Source organism: Gobio gobio, assembly GCF_949357685.1.
Source record: "Gobio gobio genome assembly, chromosome: 11".
In the NCBI taxonomy this organism is placed as follows: domain Eukaryota; kingdom Metazoa; phylum Chordata; class Actinopteri; order Cypriniformes; family Gobionidae; genus Gobio; species Gobio gobio.
This window is the reverse complement of record NC_137104.1, coordinates 47,662,367-47,681,533: the sequence shown is the minus strand read 5'-3', so window position 1 is coordinate 47,681,533 and position 19,167 is coordinate 47,662,367. Positions and strand designations below refer to the sequence as shown.

The window sequence follows — 19,167 nt, the reverse complement described above, 5'->3', positions numbered from 1 at the left end:
ACATTGACTCTTATTTTGAAATGTCTGCGCCTTACTATTGCAGTTGCAGGAGCTCATTCAAGTTCAGATGAGGGAGATAAAATATGCGTTGTTACAACCGTCTAAAACACATTACTATATAAAGATCGTAAAGTCAACATTGTCATTGTTCATCAGCATTAGTTCATAAACAATTGCCTGGCATAAATGTGCGCTATTCATTAATTGTGAGCCGCTCTGGAGCGCTGTATTGGGGATGCGTGAGCCTGGAGAAGCGCAACGGCGCCGTTTTTTCCCGCGGTTAGATCAGCACGTTCTAATCAAATTTGCGCATCTGTTACATAGGACATCATCATTTTTATTTGTTGACGAAAATGACAGTTGATTTCCGTCATAGTTTTTGTCATCCAACACCAGTTTTTATTTAGTTATCGTCTCGTTTTCGTCAGTGAAAAAAGGTCGTTGACAAAAATTATTCGTCAACGAAATTAACACTGCTTGCGAGGTAGTACTTTTTCAAAGTTCAGGAACTTTCGGGGGTGGGACTTGGGCACTGAACATGTTGATTGGTTGAGCTCACGCAGCATTATTTCAACCGGCATTTTTAAAAGTCTTTTGCGAGGGTCGTTCTGCATTCAGCAAATATCAGTCTTGCTCTTTCTGTCCGATGGCGCGCGTTCGTCTCAGCCATATCACGGTCAACGTCCGTAATAGCTGATAATAACATACGTTGTCTTATTTTAAATCTAGCTTTACAAGCTTTCAGAATACGCTTTAGTATCAGTGCTTGTCTGTTTTCCGTAGTTTTGTTAATTACCTCTTTAGTAAACAATACATAACCAGCAAAAGCAGCGCTGCTTGAATCTCAGTCGCGTGCAGTCCTACATCACCGGACTAATTTGCCTAATTTTCACGGCACTTTAGACCGCAGTGGAAACGCAGACAGTAGCAGGTCTGAGGGAAAAAAAATCCTGTAAAAAAAGTTCCTGGTACAAATTGTTCCGGGTAATTTCGGTGGAAACGGAGCTAAAGTCAGTGCGGGGAACATCAAAAATGTCAGAGCTTGTCATTACGAGCCAGTCAAATTATAGTCCTGTCCTACAATATTGCCTTGAGGATTTGGTTTCAATATTCAGTATTCTTAGATATGTTACATTACTGAAGTTAAACGTATTCAAATGCACTTTCATGTTGTTTTAAAGAACAAACTGTCCATTACCTCACTGTTCAACATTTTCCCTAGGTTTAGAAGTTTATTGACGGGATCTCAGAGGAAATAGACAGAGAGAAATGATGAGTAGGAGACTGAGAGAGACGGCGAGGAAAAGAAAGTGATGTTGCTGGTTAATTAGTATTTGTCAAGTTTGGTTTGCCAGAGCTCACATGTCAGCAGGGGTTGTGTTGTCTGAACGGAGCAGTGTGAAATAAGCTATTTGAGGTATGTGTTCGGCGGCTATTTCCGTCGACGTTTGTGAAGATAAATCAAGAATGCCAAATAAAGAGCTTTCGTTTAGAGAGCTGGCGAAGGCACTTGAGAAATTCTCACTGGATGAAAGGTGTAAATTGCAACACAGAGATTCATTTTCAGCTCCGCTCTGATGTCTGCGGTGTTAATTTGGCTTTATTTAGAAGTTAGTAGCACATTTTGTGAATGGATATGTCCAAATGACCTGACAAGGCTTTACCTGCCGGAAACTCTAGCAACACTCTGATTCTATTAATGTAAACCGTATTATTATCCAGCATTAATGTGTTAAATGCAACTATAAGGCCTGAACATATTAAGATATTATAAACATTAACATCATGGTTTTATGCAAAATTACTTGACTATAGAGACACTTTGTTCTCTTGAAAACAAGACCAGACCACAATTAACTTTTAATAAAAACATTAATAAGAAAGTATGTCTTTCATAAAGAACAATAAATGATATTTTACAGCTATTTTTGTCTTCCTTCCTTCCTTCCTTCCTTCCTTCCTTCCTTCCTTCCTTCCTTCCTTCCTTCCTTCCTTCCTTCCTTCCTTCCTTCCTTCCTTCCTTCCTTCCTTCCTTCCTTCCTTCCTTCCATCCATCCATCCATCCATCCATCCATCCATCCTTCCTTCCTTCCTTCCTTCCTTCCTTCCTTCCTTCCTTCCTTCCTTCCTTCCTTCCTTCCTTCCTTCCTTCCTTCCTTCCATCCATCCATCCATCCATCCATCCATCCATCCATCCTTCCTTCCTTCCTTCCTTCCTTCCTTCCTTCCTTCCTTCCTTCCTTCCTTCCTTCCTTCCTTCCTTCCTTCCTTCCTTCCTTCCATCCATCCATCCATCCATCCATCCATCCATCCATCCATCCATCCATCCATCCATCCATCCATCCATCCATCCTTCCTTCCTTCCTTCCTTCCTTCCTTCCTTCCTTCCTTCCATCCATCCATCCATCCATCCATCCATCCATCCATCCATCCATCCATCCATCCATCCATCCATCCATCCATCCATCCATCCATCCATCCATCCATCCATCCATCCATCCATCCATCCTTCCTTCCTTCCTTCCTTCCTTCCTTCCTTCCTTCCTTCCTTCCTTCCTTCCTTCCTTCCTTCCTTCCTTCCTTCCTTCCTTCCTTCCTTCCTTCCTTCCTTCCTTCCTTCCTTCATTCATTCATTCATTCATTCATTCATTCATTCATTCATTCATTCATTCATTCATTCATTCATTCATTCATTCATTCATTCATTCATTCATTCCATCCATCCATCCATCCTTCCTTCATTGCATCCATCCATCCTTCATTACATCCATCCATCCATCCATCCATCCATCCATCCATCCTTCCTTCCTTCCTTTATTGTGTCCATCCATCCATCCTTCCTTCCTTCCATCCATCCATCCATCCATCCATTCATCACTTCCTTCATTCCATCCTTCATTCCATCCATCCATCCTTCAATCCATCCTTCAATCCGTCCGTCCGTCCATCCATCCATCATCCTTCCTTCCTTCCTTCCTGACATCCATTCATCATCCCTTCCATCCATCCTTCATTCCATTCATCCATCGTTCCTTTGTTCCTTTGTTCCTTCCTTCCATCCATCCATCCATCCATCCTTCCATCCATCCATCCATCCATCCATCCATCCATCCATCCATCCATCCATCCATCCATCCATCCATCCATCCATCCATCCATCCATCCATCCATCCATCCATCCATCCATCCATCCATCCATCCATCCATCCATCCATCCATCCATCCATCCATCCATCCATCCATCCATCCATCCATCCCATCCCATCCCATCCCATCCCATCCCATAACCTTTTTTTTATTTCACACTTTTGAATTGTGACCTGGATATGTTGCACAAAAAAAAAAAAAAAAAAAAGGCATCCTTAAACATACTATATTTTTTATAAAAATAAAAAGGTCTAATAAATACAAAATGTATAACATTTTGTGGTGAAATGTTTTATGTTTTTTACATGTTTTGTGGCATTCATCATATGCGGACTTAAAGTTTGTGTGTTGTGTGAATGTAAGTGTGTTCAGACTCTTTGAACTGAATAAAAGAAACCTGGCCTCTCTGGTCTCTGTGGCCCTGAGCTAATCTTGCTCTCATACCGCATTGAACAAACACACTCACAACCTTTACAACTCCTGCTAACACACAAACACAAGCAATACACTCACTGGGTCTCTCTCATGGCCAACACACACACACACACACACGTCTCACTAAACAACCTCTTTCTCACTTTTAGGCTCTTGCTAAAAGCACCCTTGTCCCTGAAATATTAAACGCGGGTCTGGGGAGACTGAGAGAGGGAGACGTTTGTGACGGAAACACAGACAAGCAATTTTAAATGGATTTTAGGGATGAACCTGATGAACGCATTCAGAATATTTAGTGCTCTTTGCTAAGCCAAGCATAACTATTAGGATTGGTAACTACTGCATAGCAATGTACTAAAATCCATTTATAATAATGCCCTAGGAACCACCCAAAACACACAACAGCATAGCAATGCGCTAAAGTGCACAAAAACAAACCTTAGTCAAGTGAAGTCACCTTTATTTCTATAGCGCTTTTCACAACACCGATTGCTTCAAAGCAGCTTTACAGTGGTGATAGGAAATTAATTTAGTTTTAGATGAGAAAGCATGTAAATATATATATATATATATATATAGCACGAAATGAAAACAATAAATATTATTATAAGTGTGAATCAAAAAATTAAAAGCACATTTAAAAAAATAACAAGCATGATTTCATCTCTTAAATGTCTTTGTGTGTGTTTTGCTCATAATTTAGACTTTTTAAAAAAATCTAATTTCAGCTTTTTATTTCATAATCAGGACTTTTAATCATAATTGAGATTTTTAAGTCATAATTTGACTTTAAATCCAAAATTTAGAATTTCCTAATATTTTAGAAAAGTCCTAATTTCAACTGTCCATCTCACAATGACTTTGCATGTCATATTTTTGAATTTTTATCTAATAATGAGGACTTTTAAAATGATATTTTCAACATTTTATCTTATAATTATAATTTAGCATGTCGTGTTTTCGACTTTTTATCTCACTATCGTGACTTTTAAAATCATATTTTGGACATTTTATCTAATAAAGAGGACATTTAAAATCATATTTTCAACATTTTATCTCTTAATTATGATGCCAAAGGTGATGGCAACCGCATTGCAATATCCATTTAAAAAAAATTATTCAACTTCAACTTAAACCTACTTTATTTCAGTTAGTAACCAAAGCAGCATTTCTATTTCCGTTTTTTCTAGGGATGCTCCGATCGATTGGCCGGAGTTCGGTATCGGCCGATAATCGTATTTTATGACTCGATCGGTACTCACCAAACTTGGCCTATCTCATGAACCGATCGCAATTTGATGACGTCAGTGCGTGAGGACGTACATGTGGGGTAGTAGCAAATATTCAAACGAGAGCTTTGAAGGCCGAAGTGGAGAAGGGTTCCATGTGAACAGCAATTGAACATGGGTCAGTCGGTCCTAAGGGATGGGCGAACGCCGTTCGGAAGGGGCCCCCGGCCAATCGAAAGGGAGTCGGGTTCGGGGTGCCGGAGCCCAGTGCGGTAATGCAAACGAACCTGGAGAAGCTGGCGATAGCTCCGGGAAGAGTTCTCTTTTCTTTGGGAAAGGCAGGGCGCCCTGGAACGGGTTCACCCCAAGAGAGGGAAAGCACTGCGGTTCCGGGGTGTATGGTGAGCTCTCGTCGGCCCATGACGCGTAGGGACTTCAACGATTTTCCGCCGCAGTCATGTCATCGCCGGTGTGGAATTACTACGTTTCGAGAAACAATGTACAATGTGCTATTTGCCTTGTATGTTCCAAAGAAGTCTTGCGTGGAGGAGCATTGTATTGGACAATGTTTAAGTTACATCAGGCTTCTCCATTTTAGGAGAATAAATGTTTATTTTGTCCTCAACATTTTACTATTGGACAATGTTTAAATAAACCTTGTGGGCTGCATCAGACTGCTCCATTTTTTCCCCTTATATTAAGTATTCTGATATGCATAGTGTGATGCAGAAACCCCATTTTAAAGGCATATTAAAATGTTCACTGCATGTTGAATAATTTGTGATTATTTAGTATCCTGTTAAAACAAAAGTTACATTACATTACATAATTACCATAAACATGTAACAGAAATATAATAAAGGCAACATCTATAGTATTTTTTTTTTTTAAAAAGAAAGAGCTTACAAATCAGTGAAGCATAATTCAAAATTCCTGAACGGAGCATCTCTAGTTTTTTTAATCTAATATTTATTTCAGTTTTATTTCAATTACTGAAAACCATTTTTTGTATTAGTTTGAGTGAACGAGTACATGGTTGTTTTGACAAGAATAATCACCCATTTATGTTGATTGGTGTGTTTGTTTTTCATAATATCATAAGAGTGACATATAATGGTGTAAATGCTTGTGATTGCATGTTTATTATTTCTCTTTACTGGCATTCTGTCATCTAAAGTCGCTCCCTCAGGGGCCGAACCCTCTTATTTTATACTTGACTTGAATTTTCGCAGTATATCAAGTTAGTGACTTACGCGCTGTCTTTTAGGAAGCCGCGCAAAGTCGGTAATTATACCCTGATCAGGCGGCATGCAATTACGTTCAGTCTAACCGTGTTTTCTGATGCCTTTTTTGACTCTCGGCAGTTACAGATGAGAGAAACTGGTCATAAACCCTCATCCGAACGTCTCATAAATTGTTTAGCGCGTCACTTTTCCCTCACTGACCCTGTCCTTGGCACTCTAAGCATGTTGATGGTTTCCATAGCAACAACCCCTTCCTCTCGCAGCCGAAAGCTGGGGACGGCGTTCTGCGGACCTTTGCTATGGACTGCAACGTCCTATCCATTCCTCCTCACTGCACTGCTGTAAACAGCAATTTTCTGAGTCAGTCGTCTCCTCCCAGCTTGCAGTGGCTCGCAGTTTACAACACACTTTTTTTGCCCATCTCTCTGATGGAGAAGTTTGACGCATTTGTCAGCATGTTGCGTGTTTGTTGGGTTTAGTTGCTCATCTGCAGTCAGTAATTTCATTGCAGTGGACTTCAGCGCTCTGCTTATACATTATTCATCATTTATGTGACAGTCATCTCTGCTTATATCCCGTCAGCAGTCCTCGCATCAACCTGAGCACCCAAGTTCATCTCTTCCGACAGCTGCAGGCTTTTTACCCCTCAGTCATGTTTTAAGAGTTTTTGTTGAGTCGATAACAATTTCAAATGACACACTTTCTTTTACTTTTTTTCTGCACTGACCCATCAGAAACGCTTTAGTAAAATGCTCTGGTAGGAAGAATATTGTTTGTTCTTTCAGCATGCAAAATCAAGGAGTTCTGAGAGTTTTTAATTAATTTTGAGTAAATGTTTTGTACAATACAGGGCTCGACAATAAGGCCCGCCAGCATAAACGTCATTCACGACAGTCGATGCGACTGTCACTTGCCAGATCTGGCCAGTGCTGCATCACAAACGTTTATGTTTTTAAGCCTTGCCATGTTTAAATATTCAAGTGCGAGAAGAAATGAAAGAGAATTCAATTCACCAGTGTGAGAAGTTTTGTGTTCGCACCACTGATCTATATAATGACTGGATTGCTCATCGCAAGGAAGTCCACCGGAAGTGTTCGAGCGGCCATCTTACTATTCCCCACCAACAGAGGGCACCATTGACGTACAGCCAAAACATTGACCTAATTTCACACGATTTGCAGCGTCTCAGTCTCACAGGATTAGTTGTACGATATATGTATGTAAATTAATAGTTACTTCAGATGTAATATCTGTAATGTTTATGGTCTTTTCAGAGAGGATGAGTCATATATTGAAATCGTTAATGTGGGTGTGTGTATATCGATATATTTTTTACAAACGATATGGAATTAGGCAATACCGTTTATCATTGTATATTGATTATAAGGGATGCCACAATTCTCAATATAATATTGAACCGTTCGGTACGGCATTAACGGTTCAATACGCGCTTGTGAATTGCGTTTTTTTATTAATAAAAATAAATAAATTGGCTCTGTTTGAGTGTGCCTGTGAGTCTACGCGCTGATATGAGCAAATTTCCGATTACTATGCACTAAAGTTAGGGGGTGTTTAGCCACGCTTGCAATGCTGGTGTCAGATTTCACATTTTAACAGAGCGGTGAAGTGAGGCTGTCACACGCACCGACATCTTTTAAATCTGTGGTGTGGGATATCGTGATTTTTGATTGTGGATGAAAAAAATATTGTAGTGCTACAGTACACATTCTATCAATTGCCTCCATCCCAATATACTGAACAACGCGACATACATTCACATCACACGTTAGTGGTAGAGTTATACTCATGGAGCACTATAGTTATTCACAGAACGCGTGAGCTTCCTAGGGAATACTAATATGGCGGTGCAGCGGCGTCATGAGCATTCCAGTCATTTATATAGATCAGTGGTTTGCACACAGAAAGCCGCTTCTCAGACTGCGTGTGAATGCTGAATTGAGCTCTCTTTCATGTCGACTTGCGCTTGAACGGACATATTCACACAAAATTACGTCAAGAAATGCCTCTCTGCAGCTATCCTAGTAAACATAGTCCGTTATATCTCAAAGCTGCACTATGTAACTTTTCCGTCCACTAGAGGTCGCCTATTCAAAACAAAGGCGTAGTTTGATGACGCCACGTTTGAGCCATAGACTGTAAATAAACATGGACATAGTGTCCGTGACGTCACCCATAGGATTCTGAAGAGCAGTTTTGAAGCGAAAAGTAGGGATGAGCTGGCCGTTGCCATCTTGGCAGCGCGTCATCGCGCGTCACTCCGGGATAATAGAAAATGGGCAAAGAGGCGGGACGTAGGCGGAGCTGAGGTGATGTGATGACTAACAGACATCAGATAAATGGCTATCCACCTGGCACTCAAAGTGGCCACGCCCTTAATTACGCAGAACTTTAAGGCTTTATATAACGTAAATGAATGAGTTATAAAAAAATTCACCCCCCTCACGGTTGTCATGAAGGGCAAAATTAGCCGTATAGACCAAAACCACAATTTGTACCAGGCTGTAAACTTTTTCTCTGCTGTAAAGTTGGGCATTTTAACATGGGGCTAGCCAGTTGAGGAATTGCAGTTTAAGGGTGTACTCACACTAGGCATGGTTACCTTGTACCGTGCCCGAGCGCGATTGTCCCCCCTCCCCACTCCCCCGCTGGCCTGCACTCACATTGCACTTAACATACCGGACCGGAGCACGCTTACATCATTCATGATGCAACTTTTTGTTTTGAAGAAAACGGGAAGAAAAGTGTTTTCGCTAATAGACTGCCTAAAACATTTATCATTTATGCCATGCAGCGATTTTCACTTGATTGCACTGCACATATCAGAAGATTATTACGGAGGCAGCTGACTTTGACGGAGAAATTTGCAGCTTTACTCGCAAACTACAATTCATGTTCATCAATGAGGTGAGAACCAGGACCGTTATAAACGTGAATATACTTGATTTAATTGGAAACTGTATCCAAGTAGTAATAGTTTGGTGTTTGCTGTCTTAATGTTGATAGTAGCGCGCAGCTGTTCCGTGCTCCAGCACGGTTAGCGCTCACACTGCATGCGAACCGCGCCCGAGTCCAACTGAACCGCGCTTTGGCCCACCTCTTCCAAGCGGACCAGGGCCGGCTAATCGAGCCGCGCCCGGGGACGGTTCGGAGCACTCACACTAGTCAAACGAACCGCGCTTTGGTGGTCAAACGCACTCGGGCACGGTTCAAACTGGCTAGTGTGAGTACACCCTAAGTCACTTTCGTATTGGCTTCAAGATAAACTGCGGGAGGTTGCCGCTTGGTTTGAGCACAGAATCTTGGGACATGTGGTCTTCACCTCAAAGCCGGTTGAAAAGAATCAAGATAGGACTCGGGCAGAAATCGTGTTCATGGGTGCGATTATTAACGTTACTGTAGTATGAAGCAGAGCAGGACCGAGTGTTGTGGAGCTGAGCAAGGCTGCAGGAGTGATTGTTTATAAGACAAAGGCAACACACGTCTTGCGAGCAGCGGGACTTTTATTATGACACAGTCACCGGCGCCGTTTCCTTTTTTCCGGTCATGCGTATGAGGTAGCGCAGTTCTGTTTATCATATTAGATACATTTGAGTGTGTTGAAAATTATGTTATGACGTTTCTCTGTGCGTTCGCTCGGCGGCTGCTATGACACTTGTTGCACACTGCAGTGAGAGTAAAGCCTTTCTGCAAACCGGAAACCGAGGGTAACGCAGATATGACGTAATTGACAGGCGACTCACACGTCCCCGTTCCTTGGGTAAAATAGCAATTTCTCACGATTTACAAATAGTTGGAAACATTCGGGATTTTGTAAGTGCTCAACTGAACAAAATATATAACACTGGCCTAGTGGTTTTTGGATATTTTACTTAAATTTTTTTTTACATAGTGCACCTTTAAGTGTACAAACAGTTGTGAAAAAAACGCATCTGTAACAGTATATTGGCTGCTGTCTTTGTTTTAATGAACAACAAAGGACATAAATCACTCACTGCTCTTGACTTAATGACTTTTGTAACTTTAATAAGGGTTAATCTATATTTAATTTATACAATGAAGACAATGCAGTGCTATTTTACTTGCCTCTACCTGAAAATTACTGTTAGGCTTACCTGAAAAACACGAAAAGCAGTGTTTATTTTATTTGTATGCTTGTTCTGTTGTGAATGTACTATTGCTTGTAATTGATTATTTGATCTTATTTTATTAATGACAGTTTACGTTTCTTTATCAACATTTGACATTTTCATGAGTTTGGCTAGTAGTTTTTAAGTGTCACAAACTTATTTAATAAGGTTATAGGCCAAAAACAACAAAGACAATTATAGGCCTATTTTATTACCCTGTGGTGGGGCATCAATGAGCCTTGGCCGCCCATGACCCTGTCGCCGGTTCACCACTCTTCCTTCCTTGGAGCACTTTTGATAGATACTAACCACTGCAGACTGGGAACACCCCACAAGAACTGCAGTTTTGGAGATGCTCTGTCCCAGTAGTCTAGCCATCACAATTTGGCCCTTGTCAAACTCGCTCAAATCCTTACGCTTGCCCATTTTTCCTGCTTCTAACACATCGACTTTGAGGACAAAATGTTCACTTGCTGCGTAATATATCCCACCCACTAACAAGTGCCGTGATGAAGAGATAATCAGAGTTATTCACTTCATCATAATGTTATGCCTGATCAGTGTGTTATTTATACATTACATTTTAAGTAGTCGTAATGCACTGAACTCTTTTGTGTTTAGTTGCAGACTGGTTTTAACAGCTTTTGGTCTAGATGTTCCAATGAATTTGTATGATTTTTTTTGCGGAAATTTGTTTTTTAAGTGCATTAGTGACATATTTTGTGTGAGATTTTGTGTCCTCTGTTCAATAAGAGCTGGCAAACATCTATGTGTGGTATTTGCTGCTTAGTTAATCACTTCACACAAAAGAAATCATTTGATTACAAACGACGTCGTACAAGAAAATCCTCAATGAGCGTTTAACATTTTTTTCCCCACCCTGTTAATTGGGGTCATGTGCAAAGGCCACATCAAAACCTGTGAATACCTCATGCGTTGGGCTTCTTTTGTTGTAATGTTTTTGATTAATACTGAGAACCGATTAAAGGAAGTACTATGAAAATGACATGATAACTGAAAGCAAATTTTCAAAAACCCTGATGCATGGTGGGGATAGAAATGGTTGGTTAACAGATAATTTCCTCATTTTGATTAATTGAAATTTTGTGGTTTGAGGTTATCTATGTAGCCAGACATATGTATACCTCCTATACTAAATACATTCACTGACCCACTTCCCCTCAGTCTTGCAGACCTTTTAGTGTCCATTAGTAAGAATATGAACCACTTTGACTCTGACTGGTCTGTTCACTGATTGACAGCTTTTTAATCTAATTCTCTTTCTTCTCATTTATCTTTTCAAGATAATCTTTTCAATCGAGAAAGACTGAAAGAAACCTTCAATTTCTGCTTTGCAGGTCGCTTTTGAAAACAGCAAAAATTGTAAAGAATAAAAAAGTAAACTGACCGTTGTGACAATTTTGCATCTGAAAAGGCAGAATTGTATTGCTTCACTGTAAAAAATGTGCTATTTACCTAAAAAAAAATGATGGTAACTATATTACACATAATCTTTTTGAGTTGTTTTTAAGGCTTGGTTTCTTTAATGCAATCTACCTGAATAAATCATGTAACATCACCTAAATTATTTAGTCTATGAAACAATTAATTTAATATTTTTAAGTTGACTTTAAAGGGGTCATGAACTGAGAAATCAAATTGTCCTTGAGCTTTTGACGTATAAGAGGTCATCATGCTATAAGAATATCCTGTAAGTTTCAGAACTGAAAACTTCCTTGTTAGTCAAATAAAAGCTTTTATAAACTCCTGACCCAGCAAACGACAGGTTTTTTAAAGTGGGGATCTATGACGTCATAGAGAGGCAAGCACCGCCTCTGCAGAAGAAGATCAACGCCTCCTTCATCACTGCCTGTTTAGCCCCGCCCACCTAATTCGCTCATCTAAGTAACATAGGCCTAGTGTTAAACCAGATCGAGCTACCCAGCAATAAACATGCCGTTGAGGATTCAAATTCTATAAAGAAAGCGATCAAAGAAAGCTCCCTTTGCAATCGTTGGAGCAAACATCATGAGTTTATCAGTGACTCATGTTTTATTCAACGAATCTCTTAACTATATCACGTTTGCACTGTTAGAGAAGATGAAAGCATTCGTTATTGTATAGAAACTGAGTTGCAATGATGAGATCCCTGCATTCATGTGCTCAACATGTGTGTGTGATCGGCTACAATGATCATCACTGCAACCCTTCATGCCACAATCTAAATATAATTCCATAGATCTAAATGTAATGCAACACTTTTCACGATTAGTTAACCATGAGAGCTGTAATAGTAAAAACGCGCTAAAAGAGAGAGTAATACTATTTCAAATGGAAAGACGTCAGCCAATCACAGCAGTGGGCGTTTACACTGAAGTCTCCCAGCAGACACGTCCCTTAAGGGCTAAAATCAGGGTAGGAAAAATGCCTTTTATTTATAAATTATGACCATTTTTGATGTAAAAAGCATTCTAACATTATAAGTGCACCACAGGAAACATCATAAAACAATAAAACAACGCAGTTCATGACCCCTTTAAAAAAGGGTATAAATTAGAGTGAATGGAAGTAGAAACAAACTTGTTACTGCACTGGCATTAGCTAAATTATTGCTCACTGAACAAAGCAACATGCTTTATAATATTAATACATGCAGTTATCCACAACCTAACCATAAGCTCTAGTCTTCTGCACAATGGTAGCGGTCAAAACTTGAACATAACCGAAACTCTTTCAAATGTCAAACATAATTGAACATTAAACATTAACAGATGTTTCCCTTGACGAAAAAACACATAAAATAACACTTCATTTCAATATTTCCAGTGATAGTGTCTCTAAATAAAACTGAACAATTGAGCTAATTCTCTTCAAATAAATAGGTATCCTTTTTCCTTTTAATTTTATCAGCTTAATCGGTTCCTCAATTCAAGCCTCAAAATTGTTTAAATTTCCTTTAAAAAAATGCATCTCTTGGTTTTATTAGTGAAATGTTCTCAATATTTTCTATACAACATAGACTATAAGAAAATATACACACTATTGTTAATCATCACCTGAAAATTACAAGACCCATGATTATTTTTTACAGGGATATTTTCTTAAGACTTTTCAATTATACAAAATAGAGAAAATGCATCAGAATGGATCAAATGGAAGCCAGAGTTTATTTACTGTCTTTTTATAATTTGACTTCTAGCTTTCTGTAAATAGATCCAGTCAGTTTGAAAATGTCTCTAAGTAGATGGACTGTAAGTGTTTCGCTTGGGGTTTTTCCTCTTGTTATTTGAGATTAGGGTTATATAACCCAATTGTAGGCAGAGATCCTGTCCAACAGAGCCAGAGATGCACACGGGTGTCTTTCAGCGCTGTCAAACGAACAATACACTGGAAGAGAACATCTATTAAACTGTGTTTTTAGATCTGAACTGTGTGGTTTGGCAGTATGTAAGTGCAACATTTCTCTGCTGTTGTAGGCAATTTAAACACAAAAAACCCTGCTTGTTACAAATCCACTTTATTATATTTGTTCTGACTTTTTAATCAAAGAATGGTTTAATGCGTTTCATATTATTAGCTGCATCACACTCATTCTTCAGATGAATTAACCACCTTTAACCTCATTTCGATGTGCTAAACTCGCAAAGGATGAAATCCATTTTTGTACCCTGGTTTCAGAGTGTGAGGCTTTCTGATCTATTATTCCCTCAACATGAGAATGAGTTGTGAAGGATGTCTATTGCACCCCTTCTCATCCTATCCTTCCCTTCTTGCTGTCTCTGATGACACTTCACTGCGGAGCAGCTGCATCTCTGTGTGAGGAATGAGAAATATCAATGGGGCTGATCTTTCTTTAGGTCATGTTAAATCATTATTGCAGCTATAAGTTAGTCGCACCTTCCCATCCGCCACAGGGGCCGGCAGTCTGCCAGCAACTATTTTAAGATGCTTTCAATTCCCATGTCCCCTGTTCCCATCTGTAGCATTTAACTTGATGATGATGATGATGAAAATAATAATAATAATTTAAGTGATTTTTAACATATGGTATTAATAGTTTTAATAATAATGAAATATGTTTAATAGTAATACAATTATTATTATTATTATTATTAGTAGTAGTAGTAGTATCATCATCATTTATAAAGCTTTATTTTTTGTATAACATATAACAATAATAATATAGAAATTATATTTCAAATTAATTTCAAAAATCAAGTTGTCATCTTTATTATTATTATTATTATTATTATTACATATTTTGTATATAAAATAACATGACAAAAGTAATAATAGTAGTAGTAGTAGTAGTCTTATTTGTAAAAATGCGACAAAATGTAATCGATAATTTTGATCATTGCTTTGATCATTTGTTATTATAATTTTTATATAATAATAAAATATAATATGAATTAAATTAATTAAATATAAATAATTTTAAAATTATTTATAACATTTTGTTTTCATTATTATTATTATTATTATTGTAAATATTTGATATATAAAATACATTGTTATAAATAAAATAGTATAAGTAATGATAATAATAATACTAGCAGTTGTAGTAGTAGTAGTAGTAATAATAACAGTAATAATAATAATAATAATAATAATAATAATTATTATTATTATAGTAGTAGTAGTAATAATAATAATTCAAATTTATATTATAAATTAAAACATATATATTTGCATTATTATTATTAATTATTGTTATTGTTGTTATTTTGATTGTTAAATAATAATACAAATAATAATAATAATCCTCATCATGGTCATAATAGTAATACTACTAATAAAAATACTACTAATATGTCTGATACTAATATTAATGTCTCTAATGTGTAGCACGCCTGTTGCTCAGTGCAGCAGGGTTTCTTTCCGAGCTTTTGGATCTGATTCAGACTGCACCGGGATCATTGGTTTTATCGGAAAGGCTGTGAGGTGTGAATTGATGGCAGAGTGAGGCCGTAAACATTTTTATAGACAGAGCAGTAAGTCAATACAACGCTCACCTGTGGAAACAGAGCCGAAAATAGACCTGATCGTTAGCCATGCACGTCTCCCCTCATGATGTACGGACGCTCCGATTATTTGCTTTGTTAAATTTATATCTTGCTCTGGGCTAGGGGCCTGTGAGTAAGGATTGTGGGTAATTTCACCCTTGGGGCTCTCGGCTCACTTTAGATACATTGATGATCTGCTGATTTATGAGGTGTGGTGTTGGCCCTTTAAAAAAAAACAGCAACGTTTCAGGAGGAATGCTTGTTTTGGTTGCTAATCTATTTCATATATAGGCATATTAATTAATTTTGTGAGGCATAGTATTCTGATTGTAAGGCATATTAATTGCGTTTCAACGTTTTGAGAATACCTTTTATAATGCATCATATTCAGAGGGTTCATAAAATATGTTTTTATATATTTCACTTTTTACATATTTTCATTTCTTTATTTTATTTTATTTTATTTTTATTTGCAGTATGTATTTTGTTGCAAACAGTAACCCAAGTACACATTACCGCCTTCTCTCCACAGAGAAGAAAGAAGTGACCCAGAGTTTGGAGAACTACACGTCAAAGTGTCCGGGTGGAATGGAGATGATCACCCTCCCTGACGGACTCAAACTTCCTCCTGTTCCGTTCACCAAACTGCCCATCGTCAGGTGAGAAAGCCTACATGTCAAGTCAACTTTATTTATATAGCGCTTTTTACAATGCAGATTGTTTCAAAGCAGCTTCACAGTGTTAAACAGAAAAATAATGCAACAGAATTTGATTCGGCTGTACAGACGCTCTGGAGAAAACGGTGATGTCATCTAGCTCATTTCAATTATCATACAGTGACAATGTGGGCAGATCAGTAATTTAGTTGATGTATTTAACTTAGTTTAGTAATTAAAGGGTTAGTTCACTCAAAAATGAAAATTCTGTCATTAATTACTTACCCTCATGTCGTTCGACACCCGTCAGACCTCCGTTCATCTTCGGAACACAAATGAAGATATTTTAGTTGAAATCTGATCGCTCTGAAAGACCATTGACACAATGGCACGTTACACTCTCGAGACCCTTAAAAGGTACTAAAGACGTCGTTACAAAGTCCATCTCACTACAGTGGTTCTACAATAACTTTATGAATCGGCGAGAATAGTTTTTGTGCGCAAAAAAACCCTAAATAACGACTTACATAGTGATGACGATTTCAAAACAAGGCATCATGAAGCTTCGAAGAGTTATGAATCACTGAGTCGAATCATGATTCGGATCGCGTGTCAAACCGCCAAACTGCTGAAATTTGGCGATCCAAACTGCTCATTCGACTCACTGATTCATAACGCTTCGAAGCTTCATGAGGCCGTGTTTTGAAATCGTGCTTTTCGTTTTGAAAAGAGACTAACACTGCCGCTGAGCCAGAGAGAGCAGTTGTCATGTATTGTTATGAAACACACTTCATTATTTCTGTTACAAATATTCATATTATCACAGAAGTACTGGGATAAAAGTTTATAGTTTTTATATAAACACTGATGCCTATTGTAGTGATCAGAATAGAGCAAATCACATTTTGAAAGTAACGTGGCGCTTCAAATAACGATTGTATCAATTACATCATTACACCAGTAGGTGGCGACACATGACTGTTAAAAAATGTATTTGTCATTGAATCATTCATTCAAGAGATTTGTTTAAAAATGCTGATTCATCCAGTGATGAAACAAGTGAAGTCTTTATGAGTGAGTCATTGAATCATTCATTAAAATAGATTTTTAAAAAATAATTATTTTAGATTATTTAAACATTTTAAATAGCCTGCAGCAATTAACATTTTGTCAGAACCTTTAGTTTGTTTGTCTAAACATGGGAGAATCGTGATCTCTTTTTGAAGCCAAAAAATGGTGATTTTCAATTTAACCAGAATCGTGCAGCTCTATGAATATGTATATGTGGAAGGTCATATGCTAATGAGCTCATGTTTATCACTTTATGCAGCTTAGATTCAGTTAATGGTTTCCCATTGTGAATTTTATTTCAATTCAAAATAGTCTAATATGTCAGTTTTCCATGAAATGTGTCCTTTAGTAAATGTTTTATTTGGACAGATTTATCTCGCACCCGCAGCCTTTTGATGGTGTTTTTCTGCAGCTCAGTGTGTGAAAAATGACTCCTCTGAACTCGAACTTTTGTTCAAAACATTTTCGAACTTTGTTGGCCTGTGAACCGTTAGAAAGCTGTATGAAAATTAAAAAAGCTTTTTAAATGCTTTGTTTTATTCTCCCCAAATTAAACATTTAAAGGGAAGCACAAAACTTCACATATCCTTTCATCTGTCCCAAGGAAGTTGCTGATGTTCAGCGCGCGTAGGAAAGAAAGGCCTGTAAATGTGTTTAACAGATGTATTTCATAATCCCACCAGTGGGCAAAGCTCAACATGTTCGCTTGATTGAAGTCTCCATTTCTCAGAGCGCTTCTCTCTCAAGATTTTTGGAGTTGTTAAAATTCCTTAATTTATTCTTAAAGGGATATTTAATTGTAAAACTTCGGACGAGCCGGGTTTCTCCTGATATTTCTCTCCCTCTCCGCATGTTGTTAACATGCAATATCTTGCTCACTGTCTGCTGCCGGAATATACACAGAGGGCGTAATTTAGGCATATCTTTAAAAAAGTTCCATAATGGAGTCTTGCCGAGATCGTTGTCTTATCAGAAAGAGTAAATGTCAGTATTAAACTGCTCTGATTGCTGTTCAGAGAGTTGTTGCGCTGGCAACGGTGTTATTAGATGTTTAAAGGCATAATATGTAACATTTTTGGATTAAAATATCCCAAAAACATTAGAACTATGTTTGTTCAATTGTGTACTTACACCAGGTAGAACTGATATTACATTCATGAGTATTTAGATTTCGATCAGATTTTGCAGTACAAAGTTACGTTAAGGGTTACACATCCAAGGGTTAATGGGTTAAAATTCAATTTATATGGCGCTTTTCTGAGTACTCAAAGCGCTTTACAAGGAAGGGGGGGATCTCCTCAACCACCACCAATGTGCAGCACCACCTAGATGATGCGACAGCAGCCATATTGCACCAGAACGCCCACCACACACCAGCTTACTGGGGGAGAGGAGACAGAAGCTGTGTCCGAAATCGAATACTTCTCTACTATATAGTATGCAAAAAACAGTACGCCAAAGAGTAGTATGTCCGAATTCATAGTATTCGAAAAACAATAGGCGTAAAAGTACCCGGATGACCTACTAGTTCCGGCGAGATTCTGAAGTGCACATACGATGGACACTTTACTATCCCATGAGGCCTCGTGAGACGATTTATGAATGGAGGTGATGGGACGCAACTGACGCTGATAGGTCACATGATCATGACAACATGGCGGATGTAGTACGTCCGGATTACATTCATACTACGTTCATTCATACTATATAGAACGTACTTTTTTAATGGTCGCGAAGTTCGTTCAAATTCAAATGTAGTACCTACTCACATAGTACGCGATTTCAGACGCAGCCAGAGTGATGAAGCCAATCAGGATGGGGGATGATTAGGAGGCCATGATGGTCAGAGGCCAATGGGCAAATTTTGTCAGGATGCCGGGGTTACACCCCTACTCTTTTTCCGAAGGACATCCTGGGATTTTTAATGACCGCAGAGAGTCAGGAACTCGGTTTAACATCTCATCCAAAGGACAGTGCTTGTTACAGTATACTATACTGGGGCGTTAGGACCCACACAGACCACAGGGTGAGCATCCCCTAGTGGCTCACTAACACCTCTCCCAGCAGCTACCTAGTTTTTCCCAGGAGGTCTCCCATCCAGGTACTGACCAGGCTCAGCCCTGCTTAGCTTCAGATCAAAACTGGTTCAAGTGTTCTTTTTTCCTGCCTTCTACCTCATATATACATGGCATGAGGGGGACTTGGCTAACCAATGTAAAGCCGCGTTTCCA

The 19,167-nt window shown here is 38.5% G+C and overlaps 1 protein-coding gene across 4 annotated transcripts in view; it reads left to right on the top strand.

Annotated features, from left to right (window-relative positions):
- The window catches only part of trappc9 (trafficking protein particle complex subunit 9), a 371,401-nt gene that overhangs the window by 51,155 nt on the left and 301,079 nt on the right, over positions 1-19,167 (top strand). For all 4 annotated transcript variants that reach the window (XM_079830150.1, XM_079830148.1, XM_079830149.1 and 1 more), the window contains one exon: positions 15,742-15,868. In XM_079830150.1, the coding sequence (XP_079686276.1) occupies positions 15,742-15,868 (127 nt within the window). The remainder of the gene's footprint in view (positions 1-15,741; positions 15,869-19,167) is intronic.